This window comes from Mirounga angustirostris, unplaced genomic scaffold, assembly GCF_029215605.1.
Source record: "Mirounga angustirostris isolate CCGP_5_RB_7025 unplaced genomic scaffold, mMirAng1.0.hap1 SCAF_16, whole genome shotgun sequence".
NCBI classification, from domain to species: domain Eukaryota; kingdom Metazoa; phylum Chordata; class Mammalia; order Carnivora; family Phocidae; genus Mirounga; species Mirounga angustirostris.
In genome coordinates, this window is record NW_026991724.1 from 46,684,245 (window position 1) to 46,699,477 (window position 15,233).

Below are 15,233 nucleotides of genomic sequence, written 5' to 3' on the forward strand. Positions count from 1 at the left end.
CTTGGTCTGCCTGCCCTCTGCTGGCCTAAGGCCGGTACTGCAGGGAACCTCGGCTAGCGCTCACAAGGAGAAACAGAAACAGAACTGAGGATCTCTGAGTTCCTGCATTTTAATTTCCGTCGGGTCTCAGACGTTCAGGCCCTAGGGGTCCCAGTTCCCAGTTTCTTCAGGGACTCCGACATCAGGAATCCAGTTCTCCAGCCCAGAGGTCAACGAAAGAAAGACAACTTCTCCTGGAGCCAGGCCTCGGTGAGGTCATCAGTGGTGCGGATTTCAAACACCTGGGCAGGGAGAGGTCTCCGCATTAAGACCCACTCAGGAACCGAGGGGGTGAACACTCTGACCCCCTCCGCCCCTCAGAACAGGAGCCTCGACCCTCAGCCCATCCTCCTTAGCCCTGGGGAGCCTCAGCCCCAGGCCCAGACCTTTGTGAGTTCTGCAGTCTGCACCAGTCTGTTTTTACTCCCTGCATACATCATCTGCTGTTCAGGCTTGCAGCCTGTGGGGAAAAGAGGAGAAAAGAGCATAACTGGGGGACACTGGTTATCACTAAGGCCCTAGTAATGTCATGTAGGCCCTGAAGTTTTCAAAGGGTCCTGAGAGCTGTTCTAAGGTGGTCTCTTGACGCTATGCCCAGCGTTTGGGGGCTTGTTATTCTGAGAGTCCCTGGAGATGGTTTAGAGGCCACACAGGAGTTTCTAAGTAAAAGCGAGAGGTTAACTGGCTTATACACCTTGGGACTCAGGAGGATGGTTGGGCCCTTACGGAATCTGAGTCCCCACCTCCACCCCACTGCCCTCCCAGCACCCAAACACCACACGTGCCACACACTCACACCAGTCACACACCTGCACCCACGGACACGCTCCTCCATACGCCACGCACAGAATCTAAGACCCTCTTGTGGGGACAGGGAGAGCCGTGCCTCACCCACGGGACTGGAGAAGATGAAGCACAAAGGGTAGGACACTCGGCCGTCCTCGTGCACATACTTGTAGCTGTAAACCACGAACCTACACCAGCGAAAGGGAATTCAAATTCAGTGCCTCCACCCAATGCCCATTGCCTGAGTCCACAATCTCGAAATCTTGCCTGAGTCTGAAAAGCTAGGGTTAACAAATGAGACCCCAGGATACTGGCCTCAAATACAAAAGGATGAAAAATAATCATGGTAGGTGCTTGTTTGATTCACAATAACCCTCTAACGTAAGTGCTCTTATTATCCCCATACTACAGATGGGAAAACCGAGGTCCAGAGTCACTTAACGAGGTTCTGTGGATACAGGAAAGATTTGAGCCCTGGGAATTCAGTGCCGGAGTGTAAGGGCTCAAATACCATGCGGTACCGTCCAGAGCTCTAGACCTCTGGCCTGAGACCAGGGCGGGCTCCATCATTTGCCAAGCGCAGTGCAAAATGGAAATGTGGGGCCTGCTGTTCAAAACGCAGGAAAAAAGCTGTTCCCTTTCCTCCGCAGTCTCCTTCCCGACTGGTCATGGTCTTTTAAAATTTGTTACTTCAAGTCAGGCTCTCTTGGGCATGGGGACACTAGCAGGGGAAGTACAGATGCTCGAAGACAGACCCTTGAAATTGTCATGCGGGGGGGGGAGGTGTGCCAACCCTGACCCTGATTCTGATCCTCCCCCTATCTGCACTCAGGCCCCCTGCCAGGGACAGAAGACAACAGCGCTCGCTGGGCAGGGCAGTGACCAGGGGAGAACCTGTCCAGGGCCAAAGGAGGGAACACGTGTGAGCCGAAGAAGGCTCCAAGCCCCCAGCACATGCTCCACTTTCCCATCAGACTTTACACAAAACACAAATTCAAAGATAAAACCACAAAAAATTTCCAGATGGCAGGCAGCCGCAGAGCACTAAGCCCCGTCTGCGTTTGAATCTCCCTTCTGTGCATGGGGCCTAGTGCGACCGCACGTGTCAGACACCTGGGGAGCTGGTCCTGGCTGAGATCGAGAGCCTGAGATGCAGGGTCAAAATCCTGGGGCACCCCAAATTCACCCTAGCGGAGATGAAAAATCTAAATAGACTAGATTTCATAGGAGTTTGACGTCAAAGAGCTCCTCCGTACAAAAAGCACCAGACTCAGGGCGCCTGGGTGGCTCAGTTATTGGGCACCTGCCTTCGGCTCAGGTCATGATCCTGGGGTCCTGGGATCGAGCCCCTCATCGGGCTCCCTGCTCGGCAGGAAGCCTGCTTCTCCCTCTCCCACTCCCCCTGCTTGTGTTCCTGCTCTCACTATCTCTCTCTCTGTCAAATAAATAAATAAAATCTTTAAGATTTTATTTATTTATTTGAGAGAGCGAGAATGAGAGAGAGAGAGTACATGAGAGGGGTGAGGGTTAGAGAGAGAAGCAGGCTCCTCGCTGAGCAGGGAGCCCAATGCGGAACTCAATCCAGGGACTCCAGGATCATGACCTGAGCCGAAGGCAGTCGCTTAACCAACTGAGCCACCCAGGCGCCCCTAAATAAAATCTTTTAAAAAAATAAAATAAAATAAACTTCAATATAATCGCAAAACTTAAAAAAGAAAAAAAAAAGTACCAGACTTGGGAGGCATCACACAGGATTCCCCCCCATCATTAAAAGTCAAATGACTCCTCTGCTTCCCAAAGTATTCTCAGGCATTGAAAAAGAAAAATTCCATTTTTTGTTTAATGAAGTAAGTGCAATCATGAGACCAAAACCTGACAAAGTTTGTACAGAAAAAAAAAAAAGAGCAAGCTCTAATATCACATGTGACCATCAGTGTAAAATTCTGCAATAAAATATTAGTATACAAACAAAATGTCCTAAGCTGTGAATTCGTGGCCTCAAACCCAGATCAGAGCCTGTGATTAAGACTAGAATCCAAGGGGTCCCTCAGTCTGTTCCTTCATCATCACCCCCCTCTTCCCGGCTTGACCCTCCCCCCTCCCTACCCCTAGGATACCTGGGCTGTCTCTCTGGCAACTCTGTTTTTAGTTCCTCTGGAGAAATGTTCTGGGGGGGGAAGCAAAAGAAAAGACTGTCAAAGTAAGCATGAACTATGTGCCAAAGCACTGGTCTAAGAAAGACACATAGATCAACTCATCGACTTCTCCCACAATTCTGTGCGGTAGCTTCTCTTCTCACCACTTTACAGGTGAGTAAACTGAGGCCCAGGGTTGTTAAGATGCTGGTCCAAGGTTGCGGATAGAGAGCGGCAAGATTCAGATTTGAATCTGGGTTCAAATCATAACCATTTTGCTACACTGCCTTTCAAAGGACCTGAGAGAGCCCAGCTCCTAGCCAATCCCCCTCCCCTGTCAAACAGCCCTAGCCTCAGCCTCCAGGGGCCAGCCCCCAAATCCTTACCACAACACAAGAAGTAAGCCTTATTATCATCCCCGTGTGACTGATAAAGACAGTGAGGCAAAAAAGAGGGAGATCTACCCTTTTATACAGGATTTCCCCTAGCTTTTTTTTAATTGTTATGTTAATCCCCATACATTACATCATTAGTTTTAGATGTAGTGTTCCATGATTCATTGTTTGTGCATAACACCCAGTGCTCCATGCAGAATGTGCCCTCTTTAATACCCATCACCAGGCTATCCCCTCCTCCCACCCTTCCCCTAGCTTTTTGTTGACTTATCTGGAAACTTTCATTTAAGTGCCAATAAAATATCATCACCATCGTCGTCGTCGTCATCACCATCATTTTATTGAGCATATTCTATGTGCCAGGCCCACTTCTAAGCCCATGACAAGGATTAAAGCATTGAATCCATAGACCCTATGAGGTAGGTAAGGTATCCCCATTTCACAGATGGGGAAACAGAGACCCATGCAGGTGAAGTCTCTTGCCTCGAGTCACAGCTGAGCTGGGATTTGACCTCCAGGCCTTTCTGGCCCCCAAATTCAGGCTCTTAGCATCAGTTCCAGCCCCCTGGTTCTCCCAGTCCCACCCTGCCCTTCTTGGGGGTCCCATCCATCCCAGACTCTCACCTGAAATTCTTCCTCGAGCACCACCATCTGCCGGTCTTTGTCCACCTTCACTGGGGAGGAATGGCACACAGGGGTTAGTTGCCCCTTCCATGCAGCAGCGACACTAGCCCAGACTTCCTTGTTTGTCCCCACTCCCTCTGCCATCCTTCCAGGGGAGGAGATGACACTCACTTATTATGGCTGCATTGTCTGTCTCTTTTCTGAAGCGAAATTTTCTCAGCTTTTCCTTTAGCTCAGGGTCCACCTCGCACACCACCAGGGAATCGGACTGCCAGAGAAGCCCAGGAAGAGCTGAGCTGGCCTGGTCTCAGCCCCCCCCAACCCCCTTCCCCAAACCTCAGTTTCTCCATCTACTCATTAAGAGGTGGGTCTGACGGCTCACAGGACGCCTCTGGGTACTTTAGGGAAAGGGTGCTTTCCTCAGGCAGGTGCTACCTCTTACCAGTGCACACATTTGGGGTGCAGGGCAGAAGCTGGGCTCCAGCCCTCTAGGCAGGTGCCCTTGGGCAACACTTGAGGAGACCCGGGGATCTGCTTGCCTGGGGCTAAACCCGGAACCAGCCTCTCTCTTCCCCACAGCCAGGCCCTTTGCCGCAGCGGGGTCACCCTCCCAGCCCCTGACTAGCCCACAGGCTGACCTTCACCCAGGCACTCTCCCAGCCCCAGCCCCAGCCCAGCCCCCAGCCTTTCCCATACACCCCCCAACCCCCTGACCATGACTTTTCTGTCCACAGGCCTCTTCTTTTCTCAGTTCCGCTGTCTTCTAGAGGTGGGGACTAGGGCTGCAGGGGGCGGAGTGTGGGGCAGGGGAAAGGTTTCATCCAACACCACATCCTGTTTATGCCCATTCTGGGACAACTGTCTCAGAGGGCTCCTCCCCTTCCTTCCTTCCCCTCATCTGCCAGGACCTCCCAGGCTTTGCAATCACCCAGACTGGGGTTCGAATGCTGCCTTGCTGTGTGACCCTAGCTAAGTAACTTCACCCCTCTGATTCAGGATTCTTGTGAGGATAAAATAGCTTCACATACCTCCTGGCATGGTGGACATGCTCAATACACAGTAGGTAACAATGAGCTCTTTAGTTCCTCCCCTCCTCCAGGAAGCTCTCCTGGATTGTCCCCCCCTCTGGAATATTTTAATTCCAGAGTAGAAAAGGGGAGCTTAGGGATGTTTGGTAGCCAAACTGCCACCCATTTGTTGATGGGGAAATGGAGACTCCACAGCGCCCAGGTAGTGCTGAATTTTTTCCTGCAGTTATTCAACTTCAGGGGCCTAATAATGGGCCCTACAACAATGGTGTCCAATTCTGTCAGACCAGTACCCCCTTTTTTATTAAGTGCATTTTGTGTTGCCCCCTTTCCCACTGTGAAATGAAATTCCTAGATAATGTAACCTACTTATACACAAATTCCCCTCCCCCAAAATCAATACAGTGTCCTGTCATATAAAGGAGAAATAAAAGGGAAGTAATTTATGGGAAAACTCCATGTATTTCAGTGAGAAAATATAAGCCAACAAAAGAGACTCTTCACAGGTCCCAGTTCCCCATTGGCTGGCCCGCCATGCTGGCTCCAGCTGTAGCCTTCCAGAACGCCCTCCACAGGCACTGGATCCCACCCTGTCCCCTTCTACTGACGGGTGTCACTGGAGCTATTCTCCTTCTCCCTGCATCATCAATGTTCCCACCCCTACTAGATCTTTCCTCTTGGCCTACAAGCGGGGTTCTCTTCCTTCTTAAAAACGAAGAACCCTATCTTCCGTTCAGCACTGCCCATTCATTTCCTTCCCTTTTCAGAAAAACTTCTCGAATCATCTACACATGCAGCCTCCTATGTCTCCTCCTGATTTTCTCTTCAGCTCTCTCCCAGCAGATTGTCACTCCTGTCCCCAACCCCTGAAGTACCCTTGTCGGGGCCACCAATGACCACTATGGTGTTGGACCTAATGGTCAATTCTCAGTCTTGCTCTGTCATGCCCTGTCAGCTGCATGTGACACCATCCATCCCTCTCTGTGCCCTGAAGAAACACTTTCCTCACTTGGCTTTCAGAACAACACCCTGGCCTGGTTTTCCTCCGAGTGTTCTAGCTGCTTCTTCTTGGCCTCTCTTGCTGATTCTTCCTTTTAATGGTGGGGTGTCCCGGGCCTCAATCCTTTGTCTCTTTTTCACCTACCATTCTCTTTTGATTTCATCCAGTTTCTTGGCTTTCAAAGGGGATACCCTATTTATTTCTCCAGCCTGGGTTTCTCCGTGCACTCTACACTCCTACATCCAACTGCCCAGCTGACATCTCCACCTGGATGTCTGTCATCCTTAACCTGTCTCATTCCTCTCATCGTACATTAGAACTTGTCAGTTCTGAACTTCATTTTGAAATGTAACCAGAACCTGCCCACCTCCCCCCTCCACGGCCCATACCCTGGTCCCATCAACCTCCATCTCCTGCCTGAACTCTCGCAGCAACCTCCTCACTGTCCCCCTGCTCCCCCTTCCATACTCTATTCTTCACAGGAATGCCAGAGGGATCCTAATAAAACCCAAGGCAGATGACATACTTCCTCTCCCAAAACCCTCCTACAGCTTCCATGTTATTTGAATAAAAGCTAGAGTCCTTACGGTGGCCTTTATCTGGTGCCTTTACCCCTCCTCCATTACCACTTGGACCTTGTCTTCTACCCTCCTCTTTGCTCACTCCATTTCAGCCGTGTTATCCTCGTTGTGGTTCTGTGAATAATCCTGCCACTGGGCCTTTGCAGTTGCTGTTCCCTCTTTCTGGAGCCCTCTTTCCCTATGGTTTACCCCTTCATTTCTTCAGATTTCTGCTCAAATCTCACCTGATCCAAGACACCTTCCCTCCCCCAAAATAGTGCTGACCTCATCACTCCATCCCCTCAGCTTGCTTTATTTTTCCCCGTAGCACTTATCACCAAATCACATTGTATTTATTTATTTATCATGTCCCCTCAACCAGAATGTAAGCTTCAAGCATGAATGTAAGCTTTGTTCTATTGTTTAATTTCTAGAAGCTTGAACACCACCTGACACATATTATATTAGGTACTTGAATATCGTTGAGTGAATAAATGAACTGTTATCTATGGAACTACTATATATGCTGTGAAGGTTTTTACTTAAATGTAGGGGGTAGTGGATGGGGTTTGTGATATCCCCTCCCCCGGCTTGAAGTGACCTTTCCTCACTGCATCTTCCTCTCTGTCTGGCTGCCCCTCCTCAACCTTGGAGAGATGTCGATTCCTTTGCTCAAACCTTAGGTGTCCCCCTTTCTTAGGGTTCTGGCCAGCCCTTGTCTCCATTCATCCTTCGTATCCTCCCAGGCTAGATCACTAACACCCACAGCTTCAATGACCATCTTTGATGATCCTCAAATTTTGGTTTCCAGCCCCAATTTCTCTCTTAAGCTCCAGACCCGGCGCTGTGCAGCCTCCTGGCCCCCCACTGCTGGGTGGGCCCACACTGGACTCAGCATCTTGCAAACCTGCTTCTCCTCTGGGTCTCCTTCTCAGGGAGGCACCACCAACCCCTAACCCCCCCAGCCAGGGGCCTTGTCTAGGATTTCACCCTCTCTCCCCGCTCTGCGGCCAGCCAGTCCCAAGGCAGGTTCACTTGCCTCCTGGGCGTCTCTCCCGCCCACACCGCCCCCCTCTCCCACAGTCCCGCCCAGGTGCAAACGCCCCTGTCCCACGCCAACTGCCTCCCGGTACTGAAAGCCCCCAGTTTTATTCCTTCCAATCCACGCTCCATATGAAAGCCAGAGCCATCTTTCCAAACCTCCAACTCACCATGACTCTCCCTGGCTTGAAGCCCTTCCATGGCTCCCTAGTGTCCTCAAGACAAGCCCAAACTCCCTCAAGTGGGCAAACATCTGGCCACAGCTCATTTCCCACCACTCCTTGCCCGGAACTCTACACTCCGTCCACCCGGACCGCATTTTCTTTGAGTTCCTCTAACACGCCATGTCTCTGTCACCTTCTGGGTGAGGGCCCCCGCTCCGCTTAGTCACCAGATCCAGGGAAGTTTGTGGAATGAACAGATTACAATAGTCAAAGCAACAACTCCCATTTGTTGACGGCCTCCATTGTGCCAAGCGCTTTCTACGCATCGTCTCTTTCAATCGTATTCCCACTTGGGAGAGGGCTGCGGTGGTAGAGCTGAGACTCCAGAAGCCTGGGCGCCAACCCGTAACCCGGCCGCTCGGGCCCACCTGGGCCCAGGCCTTAGGCGGGCCGTGCAAGAGGGGCGAGGAGGCGGCCTTGAACACCAGATGCAGGAATTGTGACCTAGCTCACGGCCGCTGAGGTAGCCGCGCGCGAGACTGCCCCCTGCGGGCCGGGAGGCCCAATCTCTGGCTCCGCCGCGCCCGTTGCCCATGGCAATGCCGCGCGCGCCCCGCCCCCGCCCCGCCCGCCAGCCCCGAGGCCCCGGCGGGGCCGACTGCCCGTCAGCCCCGCAGCCAACCAATCCCACCGCGCAGGGGGCGGGCCTCTGGGGCCTCGCTCAACCTCCAGCGCTCCCCTCTCTGCCAAGACCCCGCCTTTCTCCGCGCACACCTCCCGCCCTTCGGGCTGCCCTCGCCGCCCGTTGGCGGGCGCGCCGTTCGTCACCGCGGCGTGAGCTAATGCCGGCGCGCGGCGGCCCCGGCGGGGCGGGGCCAGGGGCGGTGACGCACGGCGCGGTGACGCAGCGCGACGGCGGCGGCGGCGGCGGCGGCGGCGGTGGTCGGTGCGGGAGGAGGGAGGGGAGCTCGCGGGCCGGAGAGGGGGCGACGGCGGCGGAGGGGGCCTGAGGAGGCCCGAGCGGCGGCGGCGGCGGCGGAGACCGAGGCGGTGAGTCGCGGGCAGGCCCGGGCGGCGGCGGGGCGGCGGCGGGTCGGGGCGCGCGGGGCTCACCTCAGGGCGCCCCAGGCCGCGCGGGCGGCCCCGCCCCCTCAGGGACCCCGAGCCGCGGGCGGCGGCGAGCGCGGGCCTCGGGGGTCCCGGCCCTCGAGAGAATCCCCCACCCCCGACCCCCGAGTCGCCGGCCCAGGCCGCCTGGGAAGCTTTCCTCCGAAACCCTCCTCACACCCTGGGGACCGCGAGGGGCCGGGTCGGGGGACCTTCCCCGTGACCCCCCCGCAGGTCTGGCTCAGACACCTCCCTGGAGGGCGTTCCCACAGCCCCGCCAAACCCGCCCTAGAGCCCCCTGAAAACCCGCACCCCTCCTCCGGCCCGAAATCTTTCCGAGAGACCCCCCTTACGTCCCCACAGTCTTGTCCAGACGCCGGCTTAGGTCTCGGAAATCTTCCTCAGCGAACCCCTTCTCTGGCCCCAGATCCCCCATCCTCCTCCGTCCAGAAATATTCCCCGGAGGCCACTCCTCATCTATTCCAACAATGTGTGTCATATCTCCTCCTGGAGCCTCCCTCATAAGCCCTAAAAATCTCCTGCAGTCTCCCTGAGATCCCCTCCAGACCCCGCACATTCCAGAAATCTCCCCCAGAGACCTATTTCGCATATCCCCACAATCTCCCCAGGTCTTCCCTCTCACAGGTCCCCCAAATTTTCCCTCCTACCTACCCCCCCATTACCAGAAATCACCTGGGAGACGTTTCACTCATGGCCCCCAAATCTCGGAGCCCCCTCCCTGCCACCATGTCCTTTGGAATGTCCCTGATAATACTTTGAAAGTCTTCCTCAGAGACTCTCTGAAATGTGCTCACATCCCCAAAATTCACCTAGAGGGACACCCCTCCCCCCCCACGCACCAGCCATCTCCCATACACACTCCCCCTTCCCAAAGTCATCCCTTAAGACTCTTCCACAGATCCCAAAGATTTCAGGTCCTCCAAGTCTCACCAGCCCGAAATGCCCTAGAGATCACCCTCACATACCCCAAAAATCTTCCTCCAAGACCACGCTCACTTATCCCAAACATTCCTCCAGAGATTCGCTAAAATCCCTGGAGAACTCTTATCCCATATTCCAAAAGCCTTTTCCACAGACCCTGTTACATATCCCAACTCTTCCCGGTAACCTACACCACATGTTCCACAGATTTCTTCAGGATTCCAAAAAGGTCCCTTGTAGTCTCTGATATTCTGTAGAGTCCTCTTTAGATGACCCTTGAAAATCCCCCTTTCTAGACTGACATTTAGTTGAAGTTTCAAAACCCTTTAAACCGTAAGACTCTCTTCGTGACCTCTGTGAGATGCAGTATTTCCAAGACCTCCTCACATCTTCTCAGAGACCTCGGCAACCCCTCAAGCCCTCCTGGGATAAGCCCTTGAAATCCCTCCCAGGACCCTTCCGACACCCCCCAAGAATCCACTGAATCACTGCTCAGAGACCTCCTGCCTTACTAAGATACTTTTCCTAGAGGTTTCACTCCCTGAACTCTTCACAGGTGCCCTCAGGCCCTCTAGAACCTCCTCCCCATTCAGTCTTCCCTCAAAATAACTGAGCTCCTGCTCTTAGAAAGTTCCAGAATTCTTTCTGAAAAACCTTCTACTCTGACATTCCCATATTCCACTCGGAAGACCCACCTTTCCCATACTATACCCTTTTGAAAACTTTACTCAGAGGTTTCTCCTCCTCTGAGCTCTCTTAGGAGTTCCTGAAAAGACCTCTGCCATCCTGCTCCAGTACATCCAAGATCTCTCTCAGGAGACCACACCTCCCCCAGACACCCTTTAGAGAATTTTCTTCAAAACTGCCCTGCATCAACAACCTAACTCCCAGCACTTTTTGAGACTTCTTCAGAACATTCCCTCATTTCCACCTGTGACATCCTCATCCATTCAGAACCCTATCAGATTTACCCCTTTTGGGATCCCTATTTATACCCTCTCACCACCTCCATTCTCTTTCCTTTGAAATCAACTTCGAGATCCTTCTCAGATCTGGACCTCCTTCCCCCCATTGTCCCTTCAGAGGCCCCCAGCATCTTCCAGGCTCCCCTCACCCCCGAGAGCCTCCACTGTGTCCTTTTAATAAAAAAAAATCCTCAAGAGACAGCCTCACCTCTTGAAATCTCAACCCTCAGAGACTTCTCAGGCCATTTTTCTTAGGTTTCATCCTCATAGACTCCTCCTCCCTTCGGAGATTGAGAGAGCCTTAGCACCCTCCTTAGAGACTTCTTGAGGACTCCCCCCATTTTCTTTTCAGCAGCCTTCTCCTTCCTTTTCCCTTTTGAGGGCCTCCTCACTAAAGAATCCCTTCCCCTGTAGCAGTGGTTCTCAAAGCATGGTCCTTGGACCAGTATCGACATCACCTGGGAACTGGTTAGAAATGCAAATTTTGGAGTCTAGCCCAGACCTACTGAACCAGAAGACCTGAGAGTAGGACCCAGCAGTCTGTTTTTAGGGACCCTCCTGGTGATTCTGATGTATGCTCGAATTTGAGAACCATTGCCCCCTGAGAGGATTTCCCTTTCACCACAGAAAGCCCACTGAAAGATGCTTCAGGGTATGCCTCTGAACTCCTGCCCACCCCCATTTTCCTGAGAGTCCCCTTTGTGAAATATCCACCCTCTAGAAAGTCTCCTTGCCCTCCTTGAAAGGATTTTGGTTTCTCTCAGAGGTCACCCCACTCTGTGAGCAATTACTTCATATTCTACCTTTGAATGATTTCTTTTCAGGTCTTCCTCAGCACTTTTACCTTCTGGCTGCCCCTCCACACCATACCCTAGCCTTTGGTGCATCTGCTTGAACACATATGTCCCTCTCTAATCTTCATCTATTCCTCTCCACATAGGCACCCTCCCTTTAAGGCACCTTCGGGTCTTTTCATTCTCTGTGTCTTACTGTCCAGAGTCCTCCCTTTTACTTCTTAGGGCACCACTCACCTTCTCCCTGTAGTTTTTCATGTACTTGTCCACTCACCCTCACTGGACTAGCAAGTTTGGAAAGTACTGGGATGTGTCTTATTTGTCTCTGAATCCCACAGTGGGAATCAGAGAATGGGCAGCTCTTCCTTCACATTTGGCCAGAAATCTCTTAAGTTTTTCAGATCTCACTCCCCATTCAGGTTCTATACACCTTCCCCACCCCCTCCTGTCTTCTCTCTCTACCTAGCCTCCATTGCCTCTCCTCCTAGAAGAGGCTGTCTTGCCCCTCCAACTGCTATTTGAGGGACTTTTCTTTGTGTTCACTCTTGATTCTGAGCTGCCTTAGGTCCTATTCTTGGTGATCTGCCTTACCCCATCCTGGTTGGCTTCTCAGCCTTTATAAGTCTGGGGCCTCCACAGGGCTCTCAGCTTTCTCTGAGGGATTCTGTTTCTCTCTAGGATCAACAAGAGGAAACAGAGATCACAGGATAAACACTGGAGCCTGCCTTCAGTGAGCTCACAGTACATTAGAGGGGCTGGGCAGGTACATGGGACAGAACATGAGGTACAAATTATATGCTTTGGAAATTTGGCAGTGAAAGAAGGAGCCCTTTATCTGGAAAGACTTCATGGAAAAGGTGATATTGGGCTCGGTGATGTTCCACAGGAGTTGGGACAGTGGTGAGTAGCCTTCCAGGCAGAGTTAACAGCTTTGCAATGGGTCAAAGACAAGGCCTCCTCATCTCCCATCCATGGCACCTCTTCTCTTCTCTTAAAGGACAGAGATGAAAGAAAACAGATCTCTTCCATCTGTATTATATTTGCCAGCTGCACTTTTGTGACCCATAGAGTGGTAATATTAATGACTACTGTTTATTGAGTAATTATTATTTGCCAGTCACAGTTTAAATGCTTCACATGTATTCTCACCTCATGTTCCTCATAGGAACCCTATGAGGTAGGTAAGCTACAATTAATCTCATTTTACGAATGATGTAATTGAAGACAAGTGGCACAAATAGAAGGTCTCTGGACCCTGTCCATCCCAAGATGATAGTGCCATGAGTCATAGAGTTGGATTTTCTGTTCAGATAGGGTTGGGTGCAGTGAGGCATAGTAACATAGTGGTTAAGTATGCAGATTCTGGGGCTAGACAGGATTTGCATCCCACATTGTCACTTACCAGTTTTGTGACCTAGGACAATTACTTAAATTCTCTGGTTTTTAGTTTCCACATCTAAAAAATGAAAGTAATAATGATATTCTATGTTATAAAATTATTGCAATGATTGAATTAGTTAATATATATAAAGTACCTAGAACAATACTCTGCATATAAGTGCTCAGTGTTATCAAAAATAAATGGTAAGTAAATAAATAAATAAATGGCTCGTGTCAGCCAGGACTCCAAAGACATAAAAGAACCTTAGTCCTTAGTTCAAACTGGTTTAATCAAAAAAGAGAATTAATTGGTTCGTGTTACTAAAAAGTCCAGGGCTGGGTTGGCTTCAGACTTAGCTTCATCCAGGAGTTCAAACATTCTTCTCAGTAATCTCTGCCCATTTCTCCAAGGAGTTAGCTTCATCTTCAACAGATTTCTACTTTGTGGTGACTAAGATGGCCTTCAGCAACCCCAGGCTTATATCCTACCTCCTTAACAGCCTTAGTGGAAAGAGAACTCTTGCCTGACAGCCCCAGTTTGAAAACAGTTTCTTTCCTGAATAAGTGTGAAATAACAGAAGATCCTTAGGGACGTGTTTGGGGTTCTATACCCTGGAATTCTCTATTGCTTGCTGAGGTTGCTGTGATTCCATCCCATGATCTTTCTGAGTACTGGTGGCAGTTCCCCTCCTCCCTTGTTCTCCAGCCCCAGTCATTCTCCACTCTGTGATGGTCTGGATCTGGAGAGAGTCTATGGTTAGTCTGACCCAACCAGACTTTCCCTTGGGATCTCACTGAGAGACACAGGGAAGAGATGACTGCCTGGGTTTGGTGGTAGCCTCAGTAGGATAGTGGAATCCAGGAGTAGTGGTGTTCAATCCTGTACCTCAGCTTTGGGTTTTCCGGACTCTGAACTTTGTGAGAGGGTTAGGTAAATTACTTTGAGTAGGGTTTTGTTTTATTTGTTTTAGTGTAAATTTGTTGAATAGAGTCTGATTGAGGGCAAGTTACAGAACAACAGTGTATACAGTGTATAAATTTCAACTCCAGCAGTTAAAACAATTTATGGAGGCACTTTTCTAGGTACAGGACATATAGCAGTGAATGAAACAGTCAAGGTTTTGGAACTCATGGTGTTTACGTTCTGATGGGGGAGTGGAGAGGATACATAAACAAAAGAAATCAGTGATATGTGCTGTGAAGGAATTAAAATAGAGTGAAGGGCGCCTGGGTGGCTCAGTCATTAAGCATCTGCCTTCGGCACAGGTCATGATCCCAGGGTTCTGGGATCGAGTCCCACATCAGGCTCCCTGCTCGGCAGGAAGCCTGCTTCTCCCTCTCCCACTCCCCCTGCTTGTGTTTCTGCTCTCGCTCTGTCTCTCTCTGTCAAATAAATAAAATCTTTTAAAAAATAATAATAAATTGAAAAAGAGGGTGGCTGTGGCCACTATATTCAGGATGGTTAGAATTGGCCGCTGAGGAGGTGACAGTTGAGCCTGATAACCTGAAAGATGAGAAGGGACCAGGTGTGGGATGATCTCGGAGTGGGGCGTTCCAATCTAAGCATTGTTTTATGTGGAGAAAGGACTGCTGCAAGGGTGGAGGGGGGGATTTTTCACAGACATAATGAGGGTGTGTTTGCTGTGTGCCAGGTGCAATGCTAGGAACTGAAAATGTAGCAGTGAATAATACAGCCACAGTCTTTCCTTCCCTCGTGGATCTTACAGTCTAGGCATTTCTGGAAAAGCTGCAGCCTTCAAAGAAATACCTTTCGATGATATCAGACCAAAAACTCCTTGGGGAGATGAGGAAGACTGGGACACATATGAACCCAGATCTGATTGATGAGAGGGAACCAGCCATGTGGTGATCTGGGGAAGAACATTTCAGGTAGAGGGGTCAACAGCGACAAAAGCCCTGAGATGGGCTCAAGGAACAACAAGGAAACCAGTGTGAGGGAGAGGGGGCAGGGAATTGAAGAGGCTAGATCATGTAGGGCCTTGTGGGCCATGGTAAGGAGTTTTACATTTTCATTTAAGAGACTTGGGAAGCTATTAGAGGGTTTTTAAAGCAAGTCAGTGACATGATCTGAATTTTTTTTTTCTTTAAAGAATGTTCACTGATTTATGCAAGGAAAACGGGTAAGAATGGAAGCAGGAGGTAGATGAGGAGGCATTACATTAGTCCAGATGAAAAAAGATAGTAACTTAAATATGGTGGTGGCAGTAAAAAATCAGAGAGATAGATGTATTTTGGGTATAGAGAAAACAGGA

The 15,233-nt window shown here is 50.8% G+C and overlaps 2 protein-coding genes across 8 annotated transcripts in view; one reads left to right on the top strand and one right to left on the bottom strand.

The window, feature by feature from the left end:
- Window positions 1-91: 91 nt before the first annotated feature.
- Window positions 92-9,344, bottom strand: GMFG (glia maturation factor gamma). Of its 7 annotated transcripts, none has more exons than XM_064581241.1 (7): window positions 9,233-9,344; window positions 4,151-4,247; window positions 3,980-4,029; window positions 2,943-2,992; window positions 931-1,013; window positions 426-499; window positions 92-281 (listed from the first exon to the last, which is right to left on the bottom strand). In XM_064581241.1, coding segments are annotated over exons 2-7 (330 nt in total). In that variant the 5' UTR covers window positions 4,152-4,247; window positions 9,233-9,344; the 3' UTR covers window positions 92-209. The 7 variants fall into 7 exon arrangements, with proteins under 7 accessions (XP_064437311.1, XP_054367382.1, XP_045747448.1 ...); XM_054511407.2 differs by lacking the exon at window positions 9,233-9,344 and adding an exon at window positions 7,779-7,801; XM_045891492.3 differs by lacking the exon at window positions 9,233-9,344 and adding an exon at window positions 4,694-4,846.
- The window catches only part of SAMD4B (sterile alpha motif domain containing 4B), a 36,795-nt gene continuing 30,228 nt past the window's right edge, over window positions 8,667-15,233 (top strand). The window contains exon 1 of the mRNA XM_045891486.3: window positions 8,667-8,822. The gene's annotated coding sequence lies outside the window, so the exon portion shown is untranslated. The remainder of the gene's footprint in view (window positions 8,823-15,233) is intronic.